The following is a 25,264-nucleotide window of genomic DNA, read 5'->3' on the forward strand; positions in this document are numbered from 1 at the left end:
GCGGAAGGAACACGGCCTCTAAGCAGCTCGGCTGGACTTCAAGGCTGGCTCAGTCTGAAGCCTCAGAACTAAACCACGCCGTTGTCTGGGCGGGAAAATGTTTCCTCAAGTCCACTTTTACTCTGCCGACCTCTGTTCACATCTCCAACAGGACAGAATTCTTGTTCGCAGTATGGATACGTGGGACTCACTGGATTAATAATAGCAAGGAATTGGATGCTCCTGCGGCACAGCCTAGTTTAGGACCTCCGAGGGGATGCATTTCTGACGGGTGCCCCTCGGGGCACAGGCAGCCCTCTTCGGAAAAAGGGAAAGCCGCTGTCTGCGCTTCCACGAGGCTGGTCCAAGGAGAGAGGAGCCTGCCTACCTGGTGTGTCCAGCCCCCGCATGCACCTGTTCACCACCACGCTTCTGAGGGAAGGGACAGGGCATCTCGCTGCATCTCTGGGCCAGACGGACAAAGCCAGTGCTCTGCCAATGCTGAGAACCGCCCCACGAGGTGGCTTACCATCTCTGCCCATTTACCTCACTGGTCGAGACCCTCCACATGTGAAATCCACAGGGTTTCCCCCAAAATGTAAGCAAATCAGAACAAAAGTTGATACTCAAGATCTTTATTGATTTAACTGTAACAGCAACCATTGGTGAGAATTTAATTTTTCCCTAATTTCCAAACACCTGCTGGTTTAGGACAGTTACCAAAAAAAAAAAACAAACAAACACCAACAAAAGTGATCACGGATTCACACGGGACTGCCTCAAGACCGCATGGTGTCCTCCGCTCTCCATCCACGACGGTGAAATGGACGGGAAGGGCGGGGGGCGACCACGTCTAAGGGGACGAAGGGAAGACCAAAGAAGTAACGGCAGTCTCCACTTTTCCGTTCAGTGGATGGAACTGGGCCACTGGCGGCACGAGGACAGGGGAGGGCATTTGTTTTATACAGAAAATATCTTAAAGATGCTTAAAATGGACCCCTAGGCATGTGAGTGTCCTCTGGGCTCTCCAAGATGCCTCCTTTGAGGCTTGCCCCCGGGGTACCCAGGTGGGAAGAGGCGGGCTCCCTCTTTGGGGGAGGGAAAGGCACTGGCTCATGGGACTCAGTGGTTTGGCCACGGCCGCCAGGAGCAGGATGGCTTACTCGGACAACTTGTCCTTAGCTCGTGTTCCTCCCCACCCTCCTGGTTTCAAGTAAAAATTACCCTTGGCCTGGGCTTGGTTTTTTGTTTTTAAAGATTAAGATGGAGAGGAAGGGGATACACCGGGGGCAAGACTGGCTATTCTGGGCTAGATTCATGGAACTCTCTCTGTTAGAAGCGTCCAGGAATTTGGGGGGTAAGCACCGGCGAGAGCTCCCTTTGGAAATTTCAGCGTGGCCACATGATTATCAAGCATTGCAGCATCGGTTAGCCCCCTACACTTAGAAAGGTGGCAGAGTAAGAATTTAAATACCCCGGGAACTGTGTTTCACCTCGGCAACATTTCCCCCTGGCCATCCATACCGTGTGGTTGGCCCAGGCTGCAGGCAGAGTTGTTAAGCAAAGAGAAACCACAGACCATCTGAATAGGAACTCAAGAGACCTCTTAAATCTAGTTTTGCCACAAGGTATTCACTTCTAGGACCAGCCCAGAGAAATTTAAATTCCAGAGGGTGGGAAAGGAGACATGAATGATTGCTTGAAAAAATAAGTTTGTATCTCCATCTCCTTAGTCTTTTGTAAGAAATTCCTGAGCTAGCCTCAAGGAAACCTCAGTGCTAAACTGGAAAATCCTTACTAGAACAGGAAATGCCCCTGGGGAATAAGCATTCAAAAGAATTGTGACCCAGTTGCCTCAAGATCTGATTTCATCCTTTATTAAAAGCTGAGATGTTAGGACACAGGAATGGGGGGGTGTGGTTAACCACACCCCTTTCCAAGTCCAGACAGAAACTGCCCTCCCAAAGAAACCGTGCTTCTTTAAAATGATTACCCGGTCCCAGATGCCATGGGTGGGTAAGTGATTGGGTTTCGCAGATTAATAGACAGTTGCTGTGCCTGCAGTCCAGAAACATGCCTCGACCGGCGAGTTCCGGCCCAGATGGAGAGGCAGTGGACCGCCTCTCTGCGGGAGAACTCAAAGGGCCCGGGGCCCTGGCTTCAAGCAGCCAAGATGCTTGACACGCCATCGAATATCCAAGAAGGGGAGAAAGAGTAAAGAGCCCGTTTCTGGGGTCCTGCTGCAGCACAACGAGCCCCTCCTACCAGCTGCCTTGATCGCACGCGGGTCGTGCGCCGGCTGAACGGCGGGCTCTGGGGACAAGCCACCCAGGCAGCAGGCTTCGTGCTGCCGCAGCTGTCCGGACCAAGCTCGGACGGTCCCAAAGAGCTGGGGGCCCAAACGCAAAACGAAAGACCATCTATTGTGACTCTGCCTCAAAAGCAGAAGGAAAAAGCCAAGTCATGGGAAAGTGCTGTGAAGAGGAGTCCTTACTCGTGGAGGAAGTGCCCTTGTTCTTATGGCTGCCTCAGCAGCAATGCTTCTTAGTCAAGTGCATGCTCCACCAAGCAGGGCCAGAGAAGAGGCAGAGCATACAGCCAGACAGGAACATGCATCTTGAAGATGTCTCAAGTCTCTAAAACGTGGCTGGGCATGGGCGCCAGACGCCCAGCAGATGTTCCCTAGGAATGTGTTCGACTGACCGGTTCTCTTTAAGAACACATCTCCATCAGGAAGCCTGGCCTGAGGCGGGCACCCAGGTAAGACACACACTGGATTTAGAGGCGCAATCAAGCACCGACAGACATTTCTAATTCCCAGAAGTCCCCTACTGAACTGAGAAGTGGCTTCTTGGGTGAGCCACCCGACCCAAATCTGTTTCAGCTCGTATGGCTGCAGAGACCAACACCTGGACTCCGACAGGGGCCTGGCTTCCAGATGCAATCATCTACTTCACCCTGAATCCGAACCGTGTAGCTTTTATTCAGCCCAGTAACCCAACATCTCATTCACATTTCTTCCTTTGCCTTAACAACCCTGACTCCAATTAAGTCCGCTTTAGTGGCTGAGTTAGAAGGATCCAATTCCCTTTCAGTTCCTGGCTCAGGGAGATGCAAAGACGTGGTGCGGAGTCTGAGAGACACAAAGCCTAGGACTCGCCCCGAAGCATCCTTGCACTGCTGGTAGCCAGGCAAACGTAGAGCTCTTTTTATTCTCTTGGGAATCGTCATTTCTTGCCACCACTCTCCAAACCAGCAGCTGACTTTGGGGAAAGAGAAGAGTGTCTGTCTTCTATTCAGTTTGGAGATGCAGTAGCAACATCTCTTTGTGTTATCTACTTTAACCTACCCCCCTGTTGGACTGACTTTATCCTCTGTTGGGGGTGAGGTGATTTTAAGATAGATCCTCACATTCTTTGATACTGCTCCCCTCACAGGTGGGTGTCACTGCGCTCCCCTGTGTGTCGGCCGGGCTTAGGAGCTTGCTTCTAAGGGACACAACAGGGAAGAGGTGATGGTGTGTGCTTTCAGAGGCCGTCATGGAAGGCACTGCAGACTCCTTCTTGCCCTCTCCCTGCGGTCACCTGCTCAGGGGGGAGCCAGCTGTTCTGGTATGAGGACGCTCGCGCTGCTCTACACAGAGACCCGAAAGCAGAGAACGCACCAACAAGCCACAGAGAGCGCGCGTAGAAGTGGATTCTCCAGCCCTAGCTAGATGACTGCAGACCCTGCCGACATCTTGATGGCAACTTCCGGCGACCCTGTGCCAGAACCATCATGCTAAGCCGCTTCCCGATTCCTAACCTCCAGAAGCTGACAGAAAACATTTGCTCTTTCAAGATTTAAAGTTTGGGGGTAATCTGTCACACAGCAGAAGATAACTAATACAGGTGGGATGACAGAATTCCGGGCTTAACAGCCCAATACCAAGAAGCCAGCTGCTTGACAGGGTGCTCCTGAGGACGTTCAGCTATTTAAACAGAGTATGAAGACGTGGTGGTCTCAGCAAACCATACTGTACACACAGACCAAGACAACGCGTGTCTCCTGCTAGAATTTGGAGGAACGAGGTCATTTCCACTAAGATGGATTGTCCTCAGAGGTTCAGAAACATGGTTTCCTCATAAAAAGAGCAAATGATCACTAAGATTTTAAGAACCATCTCACTCAGATGGTCCCCGAAGGGTTCTCCCTCCCCAAGAGAAAGCCAGGAGAGATTATTCATTCTTCTGGATCTGGCTCGCCCTGAAAAAATCATTCATGAGGCATGGCACAAAGGTGTCATCTGTTACAAGTTAATCTGTTGCCTTGTGAAACGATCTTTAAAATGCAGGTTCATGGAGGTCAAAGTATCTCTCACAGCAGTGGCCTCCAGGAAAGGACACCAACCAGTAAGGAGGGCCTTGCAGAGAAGGCTGAAGGGGCAGGCTGCTGCTCTATCATACGGCTGACACTCCCTGCAAAAACTAGAAAAATGGCCTCCGATTAGGGAACTGTGTGCAGAGATTTCCCAAGATGGCAGAAAAGGGGAAAATGGCGCCTTGACATCCCTCAAGCTGGCATGTTTTAAATCCGTTCCCCGCTGTTCAGTGAGGCCAGATTTTCAAGTGCAGCAACAAAGATCAAGAAGAGGTGCTCTTCTGCTCACTGCTCGACTACCTGGAGTTGGAACCAGGTTCCATGAATGCCAAAGCCAGTTAAGAAGAACGAGAAGTCTCATGCCCAAAGAATCAAGCTCCCAGGGGACGAAGGGGTCCTGAGCAAGCTTCTCATGCAAATGACGGTGCAACTGAACTTTTTCCAAGAGTATGGAAAGCGAAATTTGGGAGTTTAATTAAAATCAGAACAGGGATACATTACACAAACAAACAAGGAAATATTTTTTTTGATCATCAATTTTTGAGACTGAAAGCATCCCCCAAATTTTGGAGATCCAGCTTATTCCTGAGAAACATCAACCATCACAGAAGGTTCACACTCTGAACTATTCACATTTTGTAGTAGAAAACAGAACAAAGTTCCTCGGACAGCCTTCCTCTCTTCTGTCTAAAATGTGTTCATAAACAGGGTCTTTTCATAGTTCAAAAGAAAAACAAACAGCTTTCTTTCCTAGCCAGTTGGCCTGTTACTCTCATCCTGGGATGTGGTCTCTTAATGAGAGGGTTCAGGGCACCAAATGCGACCAGAAATTCCCAGGACACCAGCGGCTACTTTACTTGTCGTTCTATGAGGACAGAGGTGTTAGTCTTTCTACAAGGGGGTCACTCTCCCGGGATTATTGTGCCAGTCAATAGTCGGGAGGGTGAGGGGGCGCATGAAAAAGCAAACGGGGAGGGAGAGAATGAAGCGCTCATAAACAAGCCATGGCAAGGCAGAATGGTCCAGTTTGACACACCACCCACTACAAACTGCAAACATGCACACCCAAAACTAGAGGGAGAAGCAAAGAGCTCGTCAGGGACTCAGGGAGACAAAGGATGGTGACAGGGAGCAGCAGACTCGCCCATGGACATTTCTCACCTTCCTAACACCGGAAGATGTGTAATTAAAAAGTTGCTGTTCAAAATCGTATTGAAAACATATCTAAAAATAGGTCTGTAGTCATCTTAAAAATAAAAGATCACTCCTCAGATAAGAGGAGTGAGATATTATCAGATACCAACACTTGAGGTATCTTTGATGTGTATTTGAAAAATGGCCTGGCAGAGAGAGAGGTGGGAGGGAGGGAGGGAGGGAGGGAGGGAGAGGGACAACGAGTACGATGGGGAAGGCAAGACAATGGGGAGAACCCACTTTCGAGCCCATGCTTATCTATCCCAGGAGCCTCAGCAGGTCTACAAAGGAAAAAAGTTTGGTTCTTTTCTAAGAGCATTCTGAAAGTCACCTTTTAAACTCAAACTATAAGACACTGCAATCAGAGACAATGAATATCCCAAAGCTCGGTGGACTAGAAAGCAAGGACTACTCAATCTGAGTACCCACCTGGTTCAGCACACTCCCCAGGTCATTCTTCGGGGTCACCCGGCAGAACGCTATGAACCAGGCCTCCCCCCAAGTGCCTGTCGCTTGGGTAGGCCTGTTGCGGGAGCGGGGAGCGGCAGAATCACCCTGGTGGCTCAGATACAAGGGGATGGCGGGCAATGGGGCGCTAGCAGGGAGGAAGGAGAGGAGAGCCCTGCTGCTTCCCAAGGACTCCCCCCTCAGGTGGGGCTCACACCTTTCTGCACAGATGTGCTAAGTGAAGGACTGGGAAGCGGCGCTCGAATATCAAAGACAGAAGACACCCCTGCCGGAGGAAGGGAAGGAGGGGAAGTGGACCTCAGAAAACGTCGCAGGGTGATGCTAGCAGAGCTGTACAAACTGCACTCTGGCCTGAAGGACAAACAGCTCAGGGTACGAGGGAGAGTGGCTCTCCTCTCCATTACCATTGCCCTCTGATGGCTGTGAAGACCCGACGCCCAGACTCTCGCAGCTCTGAGCCACAGGTGGGAGACAGGGAGGGCAGACAGAGGGTCAGGACACGGACAATGCTGAACCCACCACACCTCTGTGTCACCTCCCCAGACTTCCCAGCCAGGCAATTGTTGGCAGGTTGATATTTGATTTGGGATTTTTAAAAAATGGGGGGTGGGGGGAGGACAGGTTTTCTCAACTGTAAAATGACTACGGAAGCCAGAGTTTAACTGCTTTCCTCTGTGGGCTGCTTAGGTCTACGGAAATATGCCAAGGATCTTGGATCGACTCTGTGTAACTGGGAAGGGGGACAGGAAACAGGGAGGGGAAATGGTCAGATGAAGCTCATCTTCGCATCATGTGGCACCCAGAGGAAGGAAGAGGAGGTCTCGGGGGCTGCAATGGGACTGCGGGCTGCCCCTCTGTCCGTTCACTGCTGATCCGATGGGCCCAATCCGGTGTACACTGCCTGAGCACTGCTGCCTTCCTGCTGCTCCCGCGGGACGGTCAGATGTCCATCTCAAACTGAGCGTCATCCCCTAGGAAGAATCAAGACAAGTTTAGCCCAAAAGGAAAAGCCAAGCAGCCCTGTCATTCCTCTGCATGAGGGTCAAAAAAGAATCCAAACTCTCGCATTCTCTGCGGCCTTAAAACAAATAATTGTTTGCTTTGGCTGGTCTTTTTAATCTGGGAAAAAAAAAAAAAGAATGGCACTCAAACGACCCACAAGGAGTCGGATCTGGGGAAGAAGATCCAAGTGAAAACTTGCCTAGCATCCCTCTGGTTACAGGCGGCCCCAGCGGGAGCTCCTTGCCATCTATCATGTCGGCAAACTCTTCTGGAGGCTCTGAACTTTGGCCCTGCTCTCAATCAACACATTGTCCATGAAAAGCTCATTTGGAATTTGAGGAGGCAGAATGCTGGCTCCCGCACAGAGGTCGGGGAGTACAACCCGAGGCGAACCTCGGGAGCTGGCCATTTCTACTTCCTCTTCTGCTTCCACAGAGACAGAGTGGACTCCTTACTCACCGCGCGCGTGTGTGTGTCTGTGTGTCTAGGTATCGTAGGCAGTCCTGGAAAATGCGGGAAACAAACCCTATTTCCCCCTGCACCACAAAAACGACATTCTTCTTGTAAGAAATAGGTCTATTTCTGAAAGGCAATGGAAATGGGGCCTGTTCAGTTCTGTTCTGTGTGTTACTCCTAGTCCAGTACAGCCCAGGCGAGGCAGGACTGGAGGCCTGGCTCAAGGACTCATCTAAGGATTTCCTATGCCCTGAGTTTGGATTTCTCCCCGCTCCCGGATTAGATTCGCTTATGATTTAGAACCTAGGATTTCCAGAACAATTCAGTAAGCCTTGGGTGTTGGGAGCTGGGAACCTGAGAGACCTATAAACGAATGTCGGTTGTAACTGAGGCATCAATTTTTCAACCTGTAGCCGACTGACATTTGAATTCCCAGGGCTACCCACTCGTCGCCCCAAACTGGCGTTCTCTTACCAACTGCATGCTTCCTGTCATGATTGTTCAAGTTGTTCAAATTGTTTACTTCTACTTTGGAATCTTCGATTAAGGTGCCAGGGCTGGTGACCCCTGGGATATTGGGCAGATGGCAGGGCGGGGTCTGAGCCATAGGAGAATTGCGACGATCCAACAGAAACTTTCGATCATAAATGATTCGGGTTCCTGGAAAACAGGGTTCAAGAGTCTGAAACAAATTAAGGGGCTATCAACATATAATAAAATCTTAAAAAAAGGTGGGGGGGCGCCTGGGTGGCTCAGTCATTGGGCGTCTGCCTTCGGCTCAGGTCGTGATCCCAGGGTCCTGGGATCGAGCCCCGCATCGGGCTCCCTGCTCCGCGGGAAGCCTGCTTCTCCCTCTCCCACTCCCCCTGCTTGTGTTCCCTCTCTCATTGTGTCTCTCTCTGTCAAATAAAGAAATAAAATCTTAAAAAAAAAAAACAACATATAATATTACCGGGAATTTATTTTAAATTCCATCTAAACCTAACCCTTGAGGGTTCACAGTTCAAGCAAAAAGGATAAGCTTTCTGTTCCCTGCCTGGGACCAGGCCCCTCTGCTGGAGGAGCGCCTTTTCCTCCTCTTCCGCTCATCTTTAAGGCTCAGCCCCAACATCACTTCCTTTACAGAAAACCTTTAAAAAAAAAAAAAGTTCTTTCCCCCATCTTACTCCATACATATCACCTATTATAAGTCACCTGTTTATTGATTTGCCTCTCTAAAGCCTGTGACTTCCTTATGCAGGTCTTAGTTCTATGGGACCTTAGTTCTACCATTTAGAAAGTTTTAAATGAAATAATAAACAAGTGAAAAAATCACCAATAGATAGATCGCTGCCTTTAAGTTGAAGGCTTTCTAAAGGCACTGAGACCAACATTCTTCCCAGACAGAGCTGTGGTAGAAGCTGGACCCTTCTCTATTTTACGAAACAATCTGCATCCCAGTTAAGTGCTACCAGAGTGTTTTACAACAATCCTTCTGAAGACTGCATTTGACCTGACGAATAGTTAAGAAAATCTACTGCTGCTATTTCTTCTGTCATGGTCAGCCCAAGGTACAAATGACTATAAACAAGATCTAAAACTAAGCGACAATTTAGAGATGCTTGACGATGGCTTAGTGTAGCAGACGCCTGGGGCTCTGCTCCAGACCCTAGGAGCACAGCTGGCTCAGTGATCGAGGACATGGCCACCATTCAGTGATGTCTGCTGCAGGAGGGGAAAAAGGGGGAATGGCCACCCAGCACTCCAGAACAAAGGGATGTGGTCAGATTGAGGCATCCTGCTCACACTAAGATTAAATCCAGAGAAGGAAAAGGTTCAGGCATGTAAGTTAAAAGCAGTAGTATATGAAAATTAGATTGTGCACGAAGTTACCCATTTAAAGAGGGAGAATCTAAATACTACTGCCTGCTGGTCAATGCTTATAGATCCTCAAGTGGAAGCACTCCTGTCATAAGGAGAGTCTGGTTCAGGCAGATTTCCTCAAATAACATGTGACAGCTACATCCCCGGAAACAGAAAAACAAAACAGCTAACCAATCTACCTGAAATGTGAGGAAGTGGGTGGAAAAAAGCAAGGCATCTACTGCAAGAAGAATGGAAATTCTGGAGTCTTCCCAAAGAAGGAAGGAGATGAACATTTACGTTGAAGAGATGATACCGACATCATGCTAAGTAGCTGGAAAATGGATTACAAACTCTGGTTTTCTCGGGATCCATATCACAGTAGTACCATGACAGTTTCATGCAAATGCTGGTAAGTCATTTCTTTCCAACTAGATGGAAAATAAGAGTCAAACTAGTGGTTTCTAGGTGAGAAAATGGCCAAGAGAGACTCCTACCCTCCAATTTGCCCCCCCGCCCCCCGCATCCTTGCTTTTACAACCAGAATCAAGTGCTAAACACATTCTCCTCTTGGTACTACAAAATCTATCACAGGAAAGAATGACTCAGTGTCTCAGAATGGAAGCAACGTTCTCAGATGGGCATCCATTAGCACATGTAGGCATCTCAAAACAAAACCTTTAAGGCTTTCAAACCAACTCCAAAGGAGATCAATTTTTTCTACTACCTAGTTCTGTTACAACTACACTGCATACACAATCATATTTACGATTTATAAGAGGTGAAAATAAAGTATCTGGCTCTCAGCCTCTCTGTGATAAAGTACTAAGACAAATGCCGTGCCATATTTGGCACCTATTAGGACAGTATATTTTTGCAGGTATGTGCATCAGAATCCTCTGGAAAGCTTGTTTAAAAATATTCTACCTGAATCAGAATCCCTGGGGCTTCAAACCTGGAAATCCCTATCTTTAAGTTCCTCAGGCCATTCTTCTGTTCATTAAAGTGAGGAACCCAACTTCGGGGCTGCCTGGCTGGCTTGGTGGGTGAAGCGTGTGACTCTTGGTCTAGGGGTTGTGATTTCCAGCCCTGCACTGGGTGTAAAGACAACTTAAAAATAAAATCTTAAAAAAAAAAAGAACCTGACTTCAATCTTCTACCAAAAGCCTAGTAACAGTGATCTGAGACTAGACGAAATATGAAAGAAATAGTAAGAGAAGAGGATGACGGAAGGGGCTGGGGGGCTGGTAGTAAAAGGGGATGCTGGAGAGGATCATCTCTGAAGGACAGCATGGCACAAACCAGGTCAACAGCTCTAATTACTGTTACCTGTCAGCTCTTTCATTTTGAAGGCTAACCATGAGGCAGGCAAAGGCTGAAAACTTCACAGAGGAAGTCTCCGAGTCCTAGAGTGGGCTAGAATTATCTTCCTATGTTTACTTTTAGAATAACTGAGAGGCAAAGGCCCACAGCTCATTTATGACAGGCCTCACACCATAAACCTAACCTTAGCAGAGCACCTCTGCATGCCTCCCTCCAACCCCCGGAGAACACTTGGAAAAGTTGGAAATCATTCATCCCCAGTGGAAAGGAGACACAGGTCTTATGTCCTGTCTCAAATACAATTTTAGGACAAGGAAAGTAAAAAATCTACCTTCACCCTCTTTGCTTTGAAAAATAAGAACTGTAGTAACAACTTAAAAAGGCATCTGGAAATTATGAGGCATGAGTCATTTTGGATAGCAGAAAACAGTTTAACTTTCAAAAAGTGAATAATGCGAATTATTTTGGATGGAAGTTTTTCTTGTACAGATTTAAAACTTTTTACCACCTTAAACAGAAAACAATCTGACCCTTGCTTGATGAACGGGGGTCACCATTCTGAAGATCACTTCATAAACTATGCTGTGGCCTACGAACTCTGGGAGCCTAGGCGCTTTATTTTCCTTCCACTGTACAGAATTCAAATAGCCTGCAAGTGCCCCTTTGCTCATTGTTTCCTCCCTCACTGTTAGGCTTGAGAACGCCCCCTTTTTCCCCAAGTCTCAGTCAGCTCGGGCTGCCACAACAAAATACCACGGCTTAGGGGCGCCTGGGTGGCTCAGTCGGTTAAGCGGCTGCCTTCGGCTCAGGTCATGATCCCAGGGTGCTGGGATCGAGCCCTGCATCGGGCTCCCTGCTCAGTGGAGAGCCTGCTTCTCCCTCTCCCTCTGTCTGCCGCTCTGCCTACTTATGCTCTCTATCTCTGTTAAATAAATAAATAAAAATCTTAAAAAAAAAAAAAATACCACGGCTTAAACAAATCTATTTTCTCAGTTCTTGAGAATCCCAAGATAGAGATGCCAGCATGGTCTGCTCCGCTGAGTGAGAGCTCTCTTCTGCGTATGCAGACCACCACATTTTCAATGTGTCCTTAGGTGGGGCGGGGAGGAGGGAGGGAGGGGGTAGCAAGCTCCCTAGTGCCTCTTCTTCTAGGGGCACTAATCCATCATGAGGGCCTCATGACCTCATCTAAACCTAATTACATCCCAAGGCCCCAGCTGCAAAGATCATCACACTGAGGGTTAGGGCTTCAACTTACTAACTTGGGGAAGAGGGGTGGGGGACGAACAATTCACCTATCCTAACCCGATGCTTCTATCCTTGTAGGGACTTTGCAATCAGCGATTCGCTTATTAGAACACTACGTAAAATAAAGAGCAAACGGGCTGGGAGGGGGCCTGATGGCTTTCCAGTGAATAAAAGGAGCCTTAGTGGATGCACTTTGCATATTTGCTGTATCACCTCCACTTCTGTTCATGCCTAGGTTTCAAAAGAGTGAGGTTTCACTGTCAGATATTCTTAAACTAACATTCAACTTGCAAGTCAGAACAAGATTATTCTTACTTCTGCAGTATGCCAAGCTTGGAACTCTGGGGATGAGGCGGTGAAAAACAATGCACAGGATGAAAGCAAGCTTTCTATTTCTAAATTATATATTAGCAATAGCATATGCATTAAAGAACTGTAATTTGACCAACTAGGAAATAAGCAGTACAGAGTTTACCTAAATGTGTGAGATATAAAGGAAACTTTGAAGAACTTCTACGACGTTGCAGAGGCGATAAAATCCATTTTTTTACAACTTTCCTGAGATGTAATTCACATATAGTTCAAAGTGTGTAATTCAACAGTTTTTAGCAGATTCACAGAATTGTGCAACCATCACCGTGATCAATTTTAGAACACTGCAACCATCCCCAAAAAGATAACCCATACATATTGAGCAGTCCCTCTCCACCCCGGCAGCCCTAGGAAACCACTATTTTCTGTCTCTACAGATTTGCCTATTCTGGACATTTCATATAAATGGAATCATACAATATGTGATCTTTTGTGACTGCTTCTTATACTTGCATGTTTTCAAGGTTCATCCATGTTTAGTATTTCTCAGTACTTCATTCTTTTTATTGTCAAATATTCCATTACACGTATATATCACATTTTATCAAGTAATCAGTTGATGGACATCTGGGTTATTTCCACTCTGAGTAATGCTGCTATAAACATTCATGTACCTATCTTTGTGTGGACATATGTTTTCATTTCTCTTTGGTAAGAGTAGAATTGCTAGATCATTTGGTTAACTCTGTGTTAAATCTTTTGGAAACCACCAGACTGTTTTCCAAGGTGGCTGCACCATTTTTCATTCCCACCAGCAGTATGTGAGGGTTACAATGTATACACATGGCAGCCCACACTTGCTATGTTTTTTATTATAGCTATCTTATGGGTGTGAAGTGGTATCTCATTGTGGTTTGATTTTTTTAAAGTTTTTATTTAAATTCCAGTTAGTTAACACAAAGTGTATTATTAGTTTCAGCTGTACAATATAGTGACTCAACACTTTTATACAACACCTGGTGCTTATCACAATAGGTACACTTCTTAATCCCCATCACCTATTTCACCCCTCCCCCCACCCATCTCCCCTCTGGTAACCATCAGTTTGTTCTCTATAGTGAAGAGTTGGTTTCTTGGTTTGCCTCTCCCTCCCTTTTTCCCCTTTACTCGTTTGTTTTGTTTCTTAAATTTCACTGTGGTTTGATTTAATTTGCACTTCCCTGATGGATAATGGTGTTGAACATCTTTTCATATGCCTACTGGCCATCCCAATGGACATCTTTTTTGGAAAAATGTCTATTCAGATCCTTTGCCCATTTTTTAGTGGGTTGTCTGTTTACTTTTGAGTTTTAAGAGTTCTTTATATTTATGAATACATGTCCCTTACTCATACATGATTTGCAAATATTTTCCCCTATTCTGTGGGTTGCTTTTTCCCTTATTGGTATTCTTTGAAGCACAAAAGTTTTTAATTTTGACAAAGTCCAATTTATGTCTTTTTCTTTTGTTGCTTGTGCTTTTGGTGCCATACTCAAGAACCTATTTGCTAACCAAGGTCATAAAGATTTGTGCCTATGTTTTTTCCTAAAGGCTTTATAGTTTTAAGCTTTTACATTTAGGTCTTCGAGTCATGGGGTCCAACTTCAGTTTTTGTGTGTGGATATCCAGTTGTACCAGTATCATTTGTTGGAAAGACTATTTCCCCCCATTTAATTGTCTTGGCATCCTTGTCATAGATCAAATAGCCGTAACTGTATGGGTTTATTTCTAGACTCTCAATTCTATTCCATTGATCTATGTTTATCCTTATGGCAGTACCATACTGTCTTCATTTGTAATAATTATTGAAATTGGGCTATTTTAGGTCTCTTAAAATTCCGTATTAATTTTAGGGTCAGCTTGTCAACTTATGCAAAGAAGCCAGCTGGAATTTTGACGGGACTGTGTTGAACGTGTAGATCTGGGAAATACAGTCATCTTAAGAATGCCGTCTTCCTGGGTGCCTGGGTGGCTCAGCTGGTTAGGCGTCTGCCTTCAGCTCAGGTCATGATCCCATGGTCCTGGGATCGAGCCCCGCACTGGGCTCCCTGCTCGGCGGGGAGTCTGCTTCTCCCTCTGCCTCTGCCCTCTCCCTGCTCATGTACTCTCTCTCTCTGTCAAATAAATAAAACCTTTAAAAAAAAAAAAAAAAGAATGCCGTCTTCCAATCTATGAATGTGGAATGCCCTTCCATCTATTTAGGTCTTCTCCAATTTCTTTCAACAATGTTTTGTAGTTTCCACAGTATAAGTTTTGTGCTCCTTTCATTAAATTTATTCCTATATATTTTATTATTTTCATGTTGTTAGAAATGGAACTGTTTTCTTTTTTGCATTGTCCATTGAAAGTGTATAGAAATACAATTGGTTTTTGTATACCAGTCTTGTATCCTGCAACCTTGCTAAACTCAATTAATTCTAGTAGTTTTTTAGTGGATTCCTAAAATACATTTGGTTGTGAATGCAAACAAAGCAAATTAATTCAGAAGAGAAGACACCCTGAAGAACTGGAATCTTAAGGGTTGCCACTAATGTTCTCAAATATGGCCAGGGAAAATAGGAGCACAAAGGACAGCATTTTAGGTGTTTGAATTTTAGATCGCTGCAAGCTAAAAAAGTTTCACTGTAGCAGATAGAGAGCAAAAGTGGGGAATCAGCCTGTCAGTGACTAAGGATCTATGGTGTGATTCAAAAGCAGCTGACCATTCAAAAAATCAAAACTATTCAAAGAAAAACATTAAGATTCGACTATGAACAAAATGGCAAGAAAAAAACCTTTGTTTCCTTTGTTATATATTGTGTTTACCATGAGATTATATTTATTCCAAGACAAAAACTAAAAAACCTACAATACTCAAGGTCTCTTATACATATGCATGCACAGACATCCATTTTCTAAAGTAAGAACTTGCTGGTAATCCACGTTTCATCCAAAGAGCCCGCCACATTTATGTCAGGCCCGTTTCATGTCAACCAATGCAGCCACAAGTAACTAGAAGTCAGTTAATCCTAAATTCCTGAAGAAGGAAAACAAAAGACCATACAAGACATACCTTGAATATAACATTAAAATGGCCCGCGGGGCACCTGGATGGCTCAGTCAGTTAAGCGTTCGACAGCTTGATTTTGGCCCAGGTCATGATCTCAGGGTCGTGAGATCAAGCCCCGAGTGGGACTCCATGCTCAGCAGGGAGTCTGCTTGAGATTCTCTCTCGCCCTTTGCCCCTCCCCCGGGTGTGTACTCTCTCTAGAAATAAGTAAAATCTTAAAAAAAAAAAAAAGGGAGGGGGCCGTGATTTTGATCAATTGATGGAGTGTTAAAAAAAAAAAAAATTCTCTATTTCACCTTGACAATGGACGCTTTTCCTTCCAGTGAGTTTTCCATTTCGTTTTCTATAAAAATAATCATGCCCCTTGGATTGAACCAGACATGGGGCTCAATCCCAGGACTCTGAGATCATGACCTCCATGAAAAGTTAAGAACCAAAATATCATATATGTTATATATCAGATCTCACAATTTGCGATCAAACTATAATAAAAGCAAAGAAGAATACTTATAGGAGAGTATGTAAATGTTGCAGGCCCTGATACTGTCAAAATAATGAAGTTGACCTACCAGGGAAGTAGAGATGGGATGGATGGTACAACTTTATATAACGGAGAGCTAAACTGACAGATTGTGACTGGGAGGTTTTGACTCTATTATTTTACATTTTAAAGGTAACTATCAGAAGAACCAGAACCGATAATACAATTTACAAAAACTGATAAATGGAGAAGGGAGCGGAAATGAGAGGGAGAAAGTAATGAAAGTGTTCCAGATTACTCATCTTCCATGACAGGGAACCAATGGTATTATCTAACATTAACAAGCCAAGAAATTGTGGTGCACATGTATGTACAGCAACAGCGGTAACCAATAAAAGCACTAGAAACAAAAACCGTTAAAAGTGGTTGTCTACTGGCATTTTACTTTGCATTTTAGGTGCTTCTGTTTTTCTTTCTTTTTTTTTTTCTTTTTAAGGATTTTATTTGTTTGTTAGGAGAAAGAGAGCAGGAACAGGGGCAGAAGGGAGAAGCTGACTCCCCGCTGAGCAGAGAGCCCAGTCCAGGGCTCAATTCCAGGACCCTGGAATTATGACCCAAGTCGAAGGCAGCCACTTAACCAACTAAGCCACCCAGGCGCCCCTTTCCATCTTATTTTTTAAATGTGCATATATTACTTCAGTCTACATGTTTGGACTTCAGAACAAATAAGAACTTTAAAATCTTTTAACATTAGACATTTATAAATTTTCTTCATCCCTTAACGACCAGATACTAAGATAAATCTAATACCTTGACCCCATTGCTTCCTAGATGCTGACATTACCAGGAAAACAGTAAAAACAAAGTTCCTTTAGTGGAGAACAGAAAGGAGGGGGAAAAAAGCTTCTACCCTTTGATCTAAAAACTAGTAATTTTCAAAATGGCAAGGAGCAAGAAGACCAATGAAAGAGGCCCAAAATTACGCTTACCAAGATGGTTAGGTACATAAACGAGGTCATTCAAGCCTAAGGGTCTCTTTCAAGACCAAGTAGCTTAGTTTAAATAATTAATCCAGGGATTATGCTATATACATTCAAGAAATTGTATTAACTTCAAATTAAAGCACCTAGAGAAAGCCCACTGTAATGTGGTTAACTGAACAGGGTAGTTATTACTATACTTTCACAGGGTCCCCAGCATAAAGTTCTGTTTAACTATGGCTGCTTCCTATATTAGAAGCATCTATTCATGCAAAATGACAGCTCAGAACAAGAAACATCAAGTAACTTGCCCAAATTGCATAGCTTGAGTAAGCTGGTGACAAAATTCCTCCAAAGGCTAAGATGGACCTTCACCCCCACACAACAGTGTTCAAGGAGGAAGGGGGAGTGTGGAATTAAACAGGGCTTCCCTCAGGGGACTCTCTCCATCCAAGAGAAAATCTTTCTCAGCAAACCCTTAGCAGACTTTCCCCTACATCTCATTTGGCCAGAACTGGGTCAGATGCACAACAGACCAGACACTGGGGGAAGCCATGACTGGTAGCCATGGTGCATATCCTGGGGCTTGGCACACTGCCACTTAAAAAAAAACTTAATAGATGCTTAAACATCTATTCTTCACGGAGACTCTGGATGAAAAGACAGACTCCGAAAAAGCTCTATGCCAGATAACCCAGAGGAAACTAAAAGCTGCCTAAGCCAGCCCCCTCCAGGGAGGTTGATGGTGGCCAAAACACATTCAGTGTGGGCCACCATCAAATCCCTAAAGTGCTAATAAAATCAAGAGAGGGACAATTTTTTTCATCAACAGAAGGTACAACTGGAGCCTCAGGATCTTATAACTTAGTAGGACCAAAGTACTATGGCAAATGGGAGACGTCTAAGGTTTGTGAAAAGCCAATCCTACTGTCCTTTGTTTAACTCTAAGTTTCAATAACTGGGAGCAACAACTTCCAAGATATTGTCAAGGGATGGCTCCTGGCCCTGTCACTTAGGACACAGTCATCACAGAACACACGCCTAGGCTGAAAGGGAAGTTGATAATGACTGTGTTCCTACACTGAAGGTCTAGTGTTAGGAGAGGCTTAGAGAACATCTGGCAAAAGCCTGTCATTTTAGACATGAAGAAACTAATATCCAGAGAAGTTAAAAGTATTTGTGAAAGGACACATAGTGACCCAGGAGTCAGGAGAGCAACACAAATAAACTAGGTACGTTAAGCAAATCTGGTTCTCTCGAGTCTCAGCTGCAACATGAGTTGAAAAGATTATCTTTTTAGCTAGTACCAGGTCCAAAATGGTATACAAACCACAAACTAATATTAAGTAAATGTCAAAATTATTTTAAGTCTGTCTAGCCTTGACTGTCAGAAGATCTGGGTGATAATAAAGTACATCCAGCATGTCCATTTCTATTTTTTTTAATATTTTATTTATTTATTTGAGAGGGAGGGGGAAAGAGAGGGACAAGCAGACTCCCCGCTGAGCAGGGAACCAGACACGGGGCTCAATCCCAGGACTCTGAGATCATGACCTGAGCCGAAGGCAGATGCTTAACCGACTGAGCCACCCAGGCGCCCCTCAAATACATCCACTTCTGTGTGGGCGTGAACATTCATCCCCAAATAAATCATCTCTACAAAAATGCCTCACTCTGATTCCAGGAAAATGCTGACTGGATCTGCCAGGTTGCTGACTGTGTCCTGGATCAGTTCTTTGGATTAGATTTCACAGATGTGGTTCAGCCTCTGTCTGTAATACTAATAATTAATGAAAGATCACTGCTATTGGTATGGGGAAAACATTCAGATTCAAACTTGGCTTTCATTCCAACTGTCTGCTTTCTTCCAAAGTTCCCTCCTCTTGGGCACTTATTTAAAAAATAAAAATAATGCCTATCTATGAACATCTTCCACTTTTCACTTACTTTTCAAGTAAGGAGCTTGAAGTCTACCAACCAAGTCTGTGAGAGGCAAGAGTCGGCTAGAGAGCCCTGGTCTAGGTCACTGTTTTTATCTACTGCCTATTCGTGATTCTAGGAACTTACCTGACCAGAGAACAGTTTCATTTCAACCTAAAAGCAGCCTGACTCTAACATAAACAGTCTCTTGGGGTGACACGGGCTCCTCTGAGGCCCAAATGATTAATTACGATATCTTAAGATGAAGAATCACAAGCCTCTCACGCTTTCTGAAAAGTGTCTCTTAACACCTAGACAACAATGGTCTACCTTTACCAGTAAATAGCATTTCTGCTAGAAGCAGCAGGCCATTTCTAAAATAATCAAAATTGAATGAGGCCAGTATTACCTTGATTCTAAAACCAAAGACACCACAAGAAAAATACAGACTAATACCCCTTCTGAATAGAGATGTAAAAATCCTCAACCAAGTATTAGCACAACAAATTTAGCAACACATAAAAATGATTATATACCATGACCAAGTGGGATTTATCCCAAGAATACAAGGCTGGTTCAACATCCCAAAATCAACTGACACAATATGTCATGTCAACAGGATAAAAAACAAAAATCACACAATCAACTCAATTTAAGTAAAAAAAAAATGCATTTGACAAAATCCAACCCCCTTGCATGATAGAAACACTCAACAGACTAGGAAGAAAAGGGAACTTCCTCAATCTGATAAAGGGTATCTATGAAAAACCCACAGCTAACATCTTACCTAATGGTGAAAGACTAGATGTTTTCTCTCTAACACTGAGAACAAGTCAAGGGCATCTGTTCACACTATCTTGCCATTTCTGTTCAACACTGTACCGAAAGTTCTAGCCAGAGCAATTAGACACAAAAAAATAAAAGGCACTCAGATAAACCACGGAGACATAAAACTATCACTATTTACATACGACATGCTCTTGTCTACTAAAAATCCCATGGAATCTACACGAATTGAATTGCATTCTCCAGTTCATTTCTCCTTGCTTGTTAAAGTTTTTACTTTCTTAAACCACTCAATGAATTGAACAGCTTCTGTTTACCAGGGCATTCATCCTGAAGATCTGAAAGATTTACTTAGATGTAAACACTCAGGGATTTCTGAGCTTTTGGCTTCAAGCAATGGCCCGAGAACGGGTGCAGGGGACCTTTAAAAACTAGCCACCCATAGGATGCACAGCGGCTGCCTGTTAAAACACGGGTTCTAAGGGGCCTTTGCAAAACCAAGTTCCACGATGAACAAATTTGAAAATGGGAGTCTAGGCGTTGCCTATTCAGTAAGGTGAATGACTCCAATTCTCAACTGACTTTTGTTCTATTATTTATAAATGGAGTAACAAAAATCGTTTAAATATTACATCGTTCATAAAAAGACTTGGAAGCCAAAAAAAAGTTCTGCCGCTCACCAACAAACTATTCTCCTGCTCAGGCTGTATTCTTCTCCAACCAGATGAACTAGCTTACTCCACATTAACTGTACCCTATCTGATCTGCACATTTTTACACACACACATAATCAAGCCTACAGTGCAGCCAAACCACGTAAGACTCCTCCTTTTTTTTTAAGTAGGTTCCACACCCAACATGGGGCTTGAACTCACGACCCTGACATTAAGAGTCGTGTGCTCTACCTACTGAGCCATCCAGGGACCCCTTTGCAAGACCCCTCTTAGAAAACTGTTGTTAAGACTCCAGTCGTTAAGTCTTCCTGAGTAACCCTGCTAGTGTCAGGTTACAGACTCATCACTTTTCGCTCTTCCTATTGCCCACAACAGGCCTCAGCTAGCTGAAGGAGCTGTGCACAGGGCCTTCATACATGCTACACTATCAATTTGTAAGAGCTGTCTTCCCTGGTCAGACTGCATCTGACTTAGGACAGGCAGAGGTTTTCAAACAGTGCATTGCTATATGCTTTGAGGACGTAGATTCAGGCTCAGAATTCAATCTTTTTTTTTTTTTTAAGATTTTATTTATTTATTTGACAGAGAAAGACCAGCGAGAGAGGGAACACAAGCAGGGGGAGTGGGAGAGGGAGAAGCAGGCTCCCCGCCGAGCAGGGAGCCCGATGCGGGGCTTGATCCCAGGACCCCGGGATCATGACCTGAGCCAAAGGCAGGCGCTTAATGACTGAGCCACCCAGGCGCCCCAGAATTCAATCCTCTGTGAGCAAAAAATGCACCCAACATAAAAACTGAAGTACATCTTCTTTAATATATACTTTGGCAGCTGATGAATATGAGACCTCAGCTGAATCTCCCACAGAATGACAAACATGTTAATAATTTGGGTTACTCTGAGATAAGTAAATGCAATGTTCCTCAAACACAAGGCAGAGGGACTGAACACCTTTCATTATGCTTTTCATGTACTTCTCCCATGTCATAAGGAAGTCCTTTGGTTAATAACGAAGCTAGGGAGCCAAGTAAGTACATTTGTTGGTTCAGAAGGTTTTGGCCTAGAATAAACTCAACCCAAGGTCATGGAGTTAGAAATTTCACAACAGTCAGAAACTGACCTTCCTTCCCCAGATCTACATAGAGCTCTATTCATCTCCCAAGAAGGGAACCAGGCCAAAACTTTGGACTCCTCTCAAATACTCTTATTTTACTACAGCTCACTCCAAGAGAATTATTTTCCCTTCTTCCTACCTTCTTTATTTCCAGACCCTTGCAATGGCCTTCAGGTAATTCTGACCCAGCGAACCCATCACAACAACTCTCCAGCTGGCCGAGGAAACAGCAGCACGAACAAGATTTTAGACCATCACAGTTAGTTCCCCGCTGGTGCTCGTTATGGCAACAGCACTTTTCCACAGCTGATGAGGATGTTATGCAGGAAAAGAAAGGCAGAAAGAAGGCTAAAAGAGTTCTCTCTGTTTCTGTTCGTTTCCCAGAGCACAACACTCCTAGAAGGAGAAAGTTCAGAACTTACGAAAGCATCAGGTGCCTTCCAGCTAACCAAAGTGTTATAAAAGTGAAAACAACTACAGTAACTTTCCCTTCCACTGAGGCTAGATGTAGCTTCTCAAAGGAAGAACCAAATAGCATCCTCACTCCTCCAAAGGCAGATAAAACAAAGTAAAATAAAATCCAAGGGCATTTTTTTTTTTTTTTTTTTGCCTTGAATTTACTCAACAAAAATGTTCCTCCTCCTTAACAATGAAAACAGGTAGGTACTCTTCTAGCAGTTTGAGAAATCCAAAGGTCAGAGCAAGTCTGTTTCCACCCACCTCTCATTTCCTAAACCATGAGAAGGCAGTTTTGAGAAACCTCCCCAAGGGGTAGGCTGTAACCTCTGATCCCCAATAAATAAAGGACTCTCAAAGGAGAAGAAATCATAAGTTCACTATGTTGTGAATGTCCCTGCCCAGTCTGATCATTTAGGGCATTCAGCACATCAACTGTTATCCTGGAATACTGCCAACACGTGTATGACACTCCAGAAGGTTTCCAGAAGTTTAAGACAGGACATGCTAATCCCCTTCCTTCCCACTAAAGAGAGATTTCCCATGCAAGCTTACTATCATTTTTCTAAATGTTTTCACACCTGAAATGTATGTTAGCACTGGATTCTATACGTTTTTTTGTTCTAAAACAAAAAATCTTATCAGTCCCCAACCCCCTTCAAGATTTTAAGATCACTGAGAGCAAGGACTGCATTTTCCTACTTTGGTTTGTGGCGCTCTTTTGTGCAAAGCACTGCACTAGGCCCACAAAACTCATTTAAAATACTTAATCACATTAATTCAGGTGCCTGGAGGAGACCAAAAACAAAACTATCTTCCCCTGGTTCAATTATATGGTGGGAGAGAGAGGAATGTACAAGAGAGATGAGCAAACCACCAGAGGAGGGGAAAGTTTCCAAAGGGGGAAATATTAAATCAGTAACTACTGCACATCTAAATAGCACTGAGTTAAGAGTGATTAAATCCAATCCCAACAGTGCTATATCCTATAAACGCATTATGTTAAGTTTTCGTGCTAAAAATCCAAAGATTACAACCTGCTCTACCAATAAATACAAGTTCAATGTAATAGATGAGCTAAGATGACAAGTATTTAAATCTGAAACAAAAAACTGTGTACAGAAACTATCGGGAGACAGGTTAAGTGATATTTGAGAAAGCAGTAGTGACTGTAGGTTGGAAGGAAGGGTAAATGAATCAGTATTTCTGGCAGAATCCTTCCAAGCACTTAAGGAACTAATCCAGACTATGAAACAGGCTTCTATCTTTAAAGCAATGCTTAAAGACTATGTCCTTATTTTAAAAGCAAGGTAGCTTGGCTGTTTGAAATATGCCCGAAAGGTACCCCCTCTGTGGCTCTTCCATCAGGGGAATAATGATCAATATATAGCTAAAAGTTCAGTTCCTTCCCCGCATAAATAATAGCTGAGTGCAGTTGTTTACCACGACATGTTCTAAACGGCTGGAAGCGTGGGCATTTACTGACCAGTACCACAAAGAATTCCGCAAGAAGTTATAAATCCCTTCCTATCACCTTGGAAAACAGTATCCATTTCTTAAAAGCTGTCAGCTCAAGTTCAGGACAACTCTATCTGGAGCAGATACTGGTCTGCCAAAATCTTTCACGATCAAAAAGCAGGATCGAAGCATGCTCAGGGGCTGGCCTTGAACACATCAGGTCAGGAGGGAGGGTTCTCCTCACGGAGTCATCCCACTGTCCTGCAAAGTTAAAGCCTCTCTAAGCCCAGCTATCCAAAAACATTGATGAACTCCTCCTGCTTGGGTCATTTTAAAGTCTTCCAAGGCAGCCACCCGTCCCCTAGAGTGGCCTGGATGGATTCCTCTGTAGAGCTCTCTCCTCGATTTTTATCCCTTGTTGGCAGAAAAGTCTTCCTACTCTGTGGGCCTTGCTATTGTGCAACCAATTCAAGGATCACCCGGGCCTAACTGCACCGGATTGGTTGTAGTACAACTGGTGAGCCCAGCCCACAGGAACGAAGCTAGCCATCTCCTCCGGCAGAGGCTGCCAGCAAAGTTCAACCCTCTAGAGAGGCCACCCCAACACCAAAAGAAGGCAAAGTTCCGAAGTTAAAATGAAGCGCCATCCCTTCAATAAGGTCCCACAAGATTGCTCTCTAGTCTCCTCCCCCTGGAGAACAGCCCAGTCAGGGAACACACAACCTTTGAGCTCCCTTTTCCCGTGACAAATTCAACGTGGTTCACCTCCACCCCAGTGTTCTTCCTTGTAAACAGTTCCTGGTCATACTTCGAAAAGCAATGCTCGGAAAACTCTCCCTGCGCTGCCCTTCCCCAGAACCAAGCAATCCCACCGACCCGGGTGCCCTTCTTATCTATCCCCAAAAGCGTCACCGCCAAAAACCTATCGTCAGGGCTGCCAGCGTTCTACTACCCCCACGTCCTTTCCCTTGGCTATTTCTTGAGTATTATTTTATCATTCTCTCCCCTAGCCTGGGCCTGGGGACTCCCCGCCCCCCTCTCGTGGGTCCTCGTCCAGCAAGTAAACAATGCTGTCAAAGCAGGATAACGCTGGGCGAGGCGTCCAAACTCTGCATTCCAGCCTCCTCCTGCCGTTCTAAAAGCAGCAAAACAAGTCATCGCAGAGTCCCAAGAGCGAAATACTCTGCCTGTTCTTTCTAAAAAGGCCCGGGACAGAGCTCCAAAATCAAGCATTAATGTGCACAAATGCACGACAGGCAAGAGGCAGAGGCAATGCAGAACGAGAGCCAGGCCAAGTGTAGACGAATCGGCCCAGGAGGAGGCAGAGGGGGGAAAACTGGGTCGAGCGCGGAAAGCTGCCACGAAGCGGGAACAAGGGCTTCCCCCCCCCCCCCCCCGCCGCCCAGCGACGGGAGAGCCCCGTTCCCAGAGTGGGCGCGCGCTGAATCGAGTTGCAGCCAAGAGAGAATGCAAAGTTAAGGTTCCCGAAAGCAGTCTCACGGGGGCTTTGGCGGAGCTGGGGGGCGGGGTGGGGGGGCTTTGGCGGAGCTGCGCTGGCGGAGGCGGCCACGCTTGGACACGCCCTGAGTTAAAGGCCCGCGGCGGGAGGCCGGCGAGGACGCGGCGGAGGAAACGGGCTGCAGGCTCCGGGCCGCGACGGGGCGGCCGGCGCTCACCTCCCGGCGTGGTGGAGAAGAGCGTCCCCCCGGGCGTGGTGCAATAGTCATGAGGTAGCTGCGCGGCGTCGCTGATGGGCACGGTGCGGGTGGGGATGGCGCGGCTCTGGCTGGGCTGGTGGCCGCTGCCGGCGGACGAGGACATGGCTCTGCGCGCGGGCTCTCGGGCTTTGTCCGGCGGGCGGGTAGGCGGGGGGCGGCGGCGGCGGCGGCGGTGGCGGCGGCGGCTGGGGGCCCGGGCTGCTCCGGCTGCTCCCGCGGGCGGAAGGGCGGGCGGGGCTGGGCGCGCTCCGCTCGCTCCTCGCTCGCTTCCTCTCGCTCCCGCGTCCCGCTCCGCTCCCGCCGCCGCCCTCTCAGCCGCCGCCGCCGCCGCCGCCCGATCCTCCGGCCTCCGCCAGCAGCCCCAGCAGCAGCAGCAGCACCAGCGGCAGCAGCGGCGACGACGACGACCGG

The 25,264-nt window shown here is 45.7% G+C and overlaps 1 protein-coding gene across 1 annotated transcript; it reads right to left on the reverse strand.

The window, feature by feature from the left end:
- Positions 1-598: 598 nt before the first annotated feature.
- EIF4EBP2 (eukaryotic translation initiation factor 4E binding protein 2) lies at positions 599-25,252 on the reverse strand. Its single transcript, XM_036083958.2, has 3 exons — positions 24,812-25,252; positions 7,933-8,118; positions 599-6,971 (listed from the first exon to the last, which is right to left on the reverse strand). Exons 1-3 carry the CDS (start codon positions 24,954-24,956, stop codon positions 6,940-6,942), a joined length of 363 nt encoding a protein of 120 aa, XP_035939851.1. The 5' UTR covers positions 24,957-25,252; the 3' UTR covers positions 599-6,939.
- Between the last annotated feature and the right edge of the window lie 12 nt (positions 25,253-25,264).

This window comes from Halichoerus grypus, chromosome 7 (assembly GCF_964656455.1).
Source record: "Halichoerus grypus chromosome 7, mHalGry1.hap1.1, whole genome shotgun sequence".
Classification (NCBI taxonomy): domain Eukaryota; kingdom Metazoa; phylum Chordata; class Mammalia; order Carnivora; family Phocidae; genus Halichoerus; species Halichoerus grypus.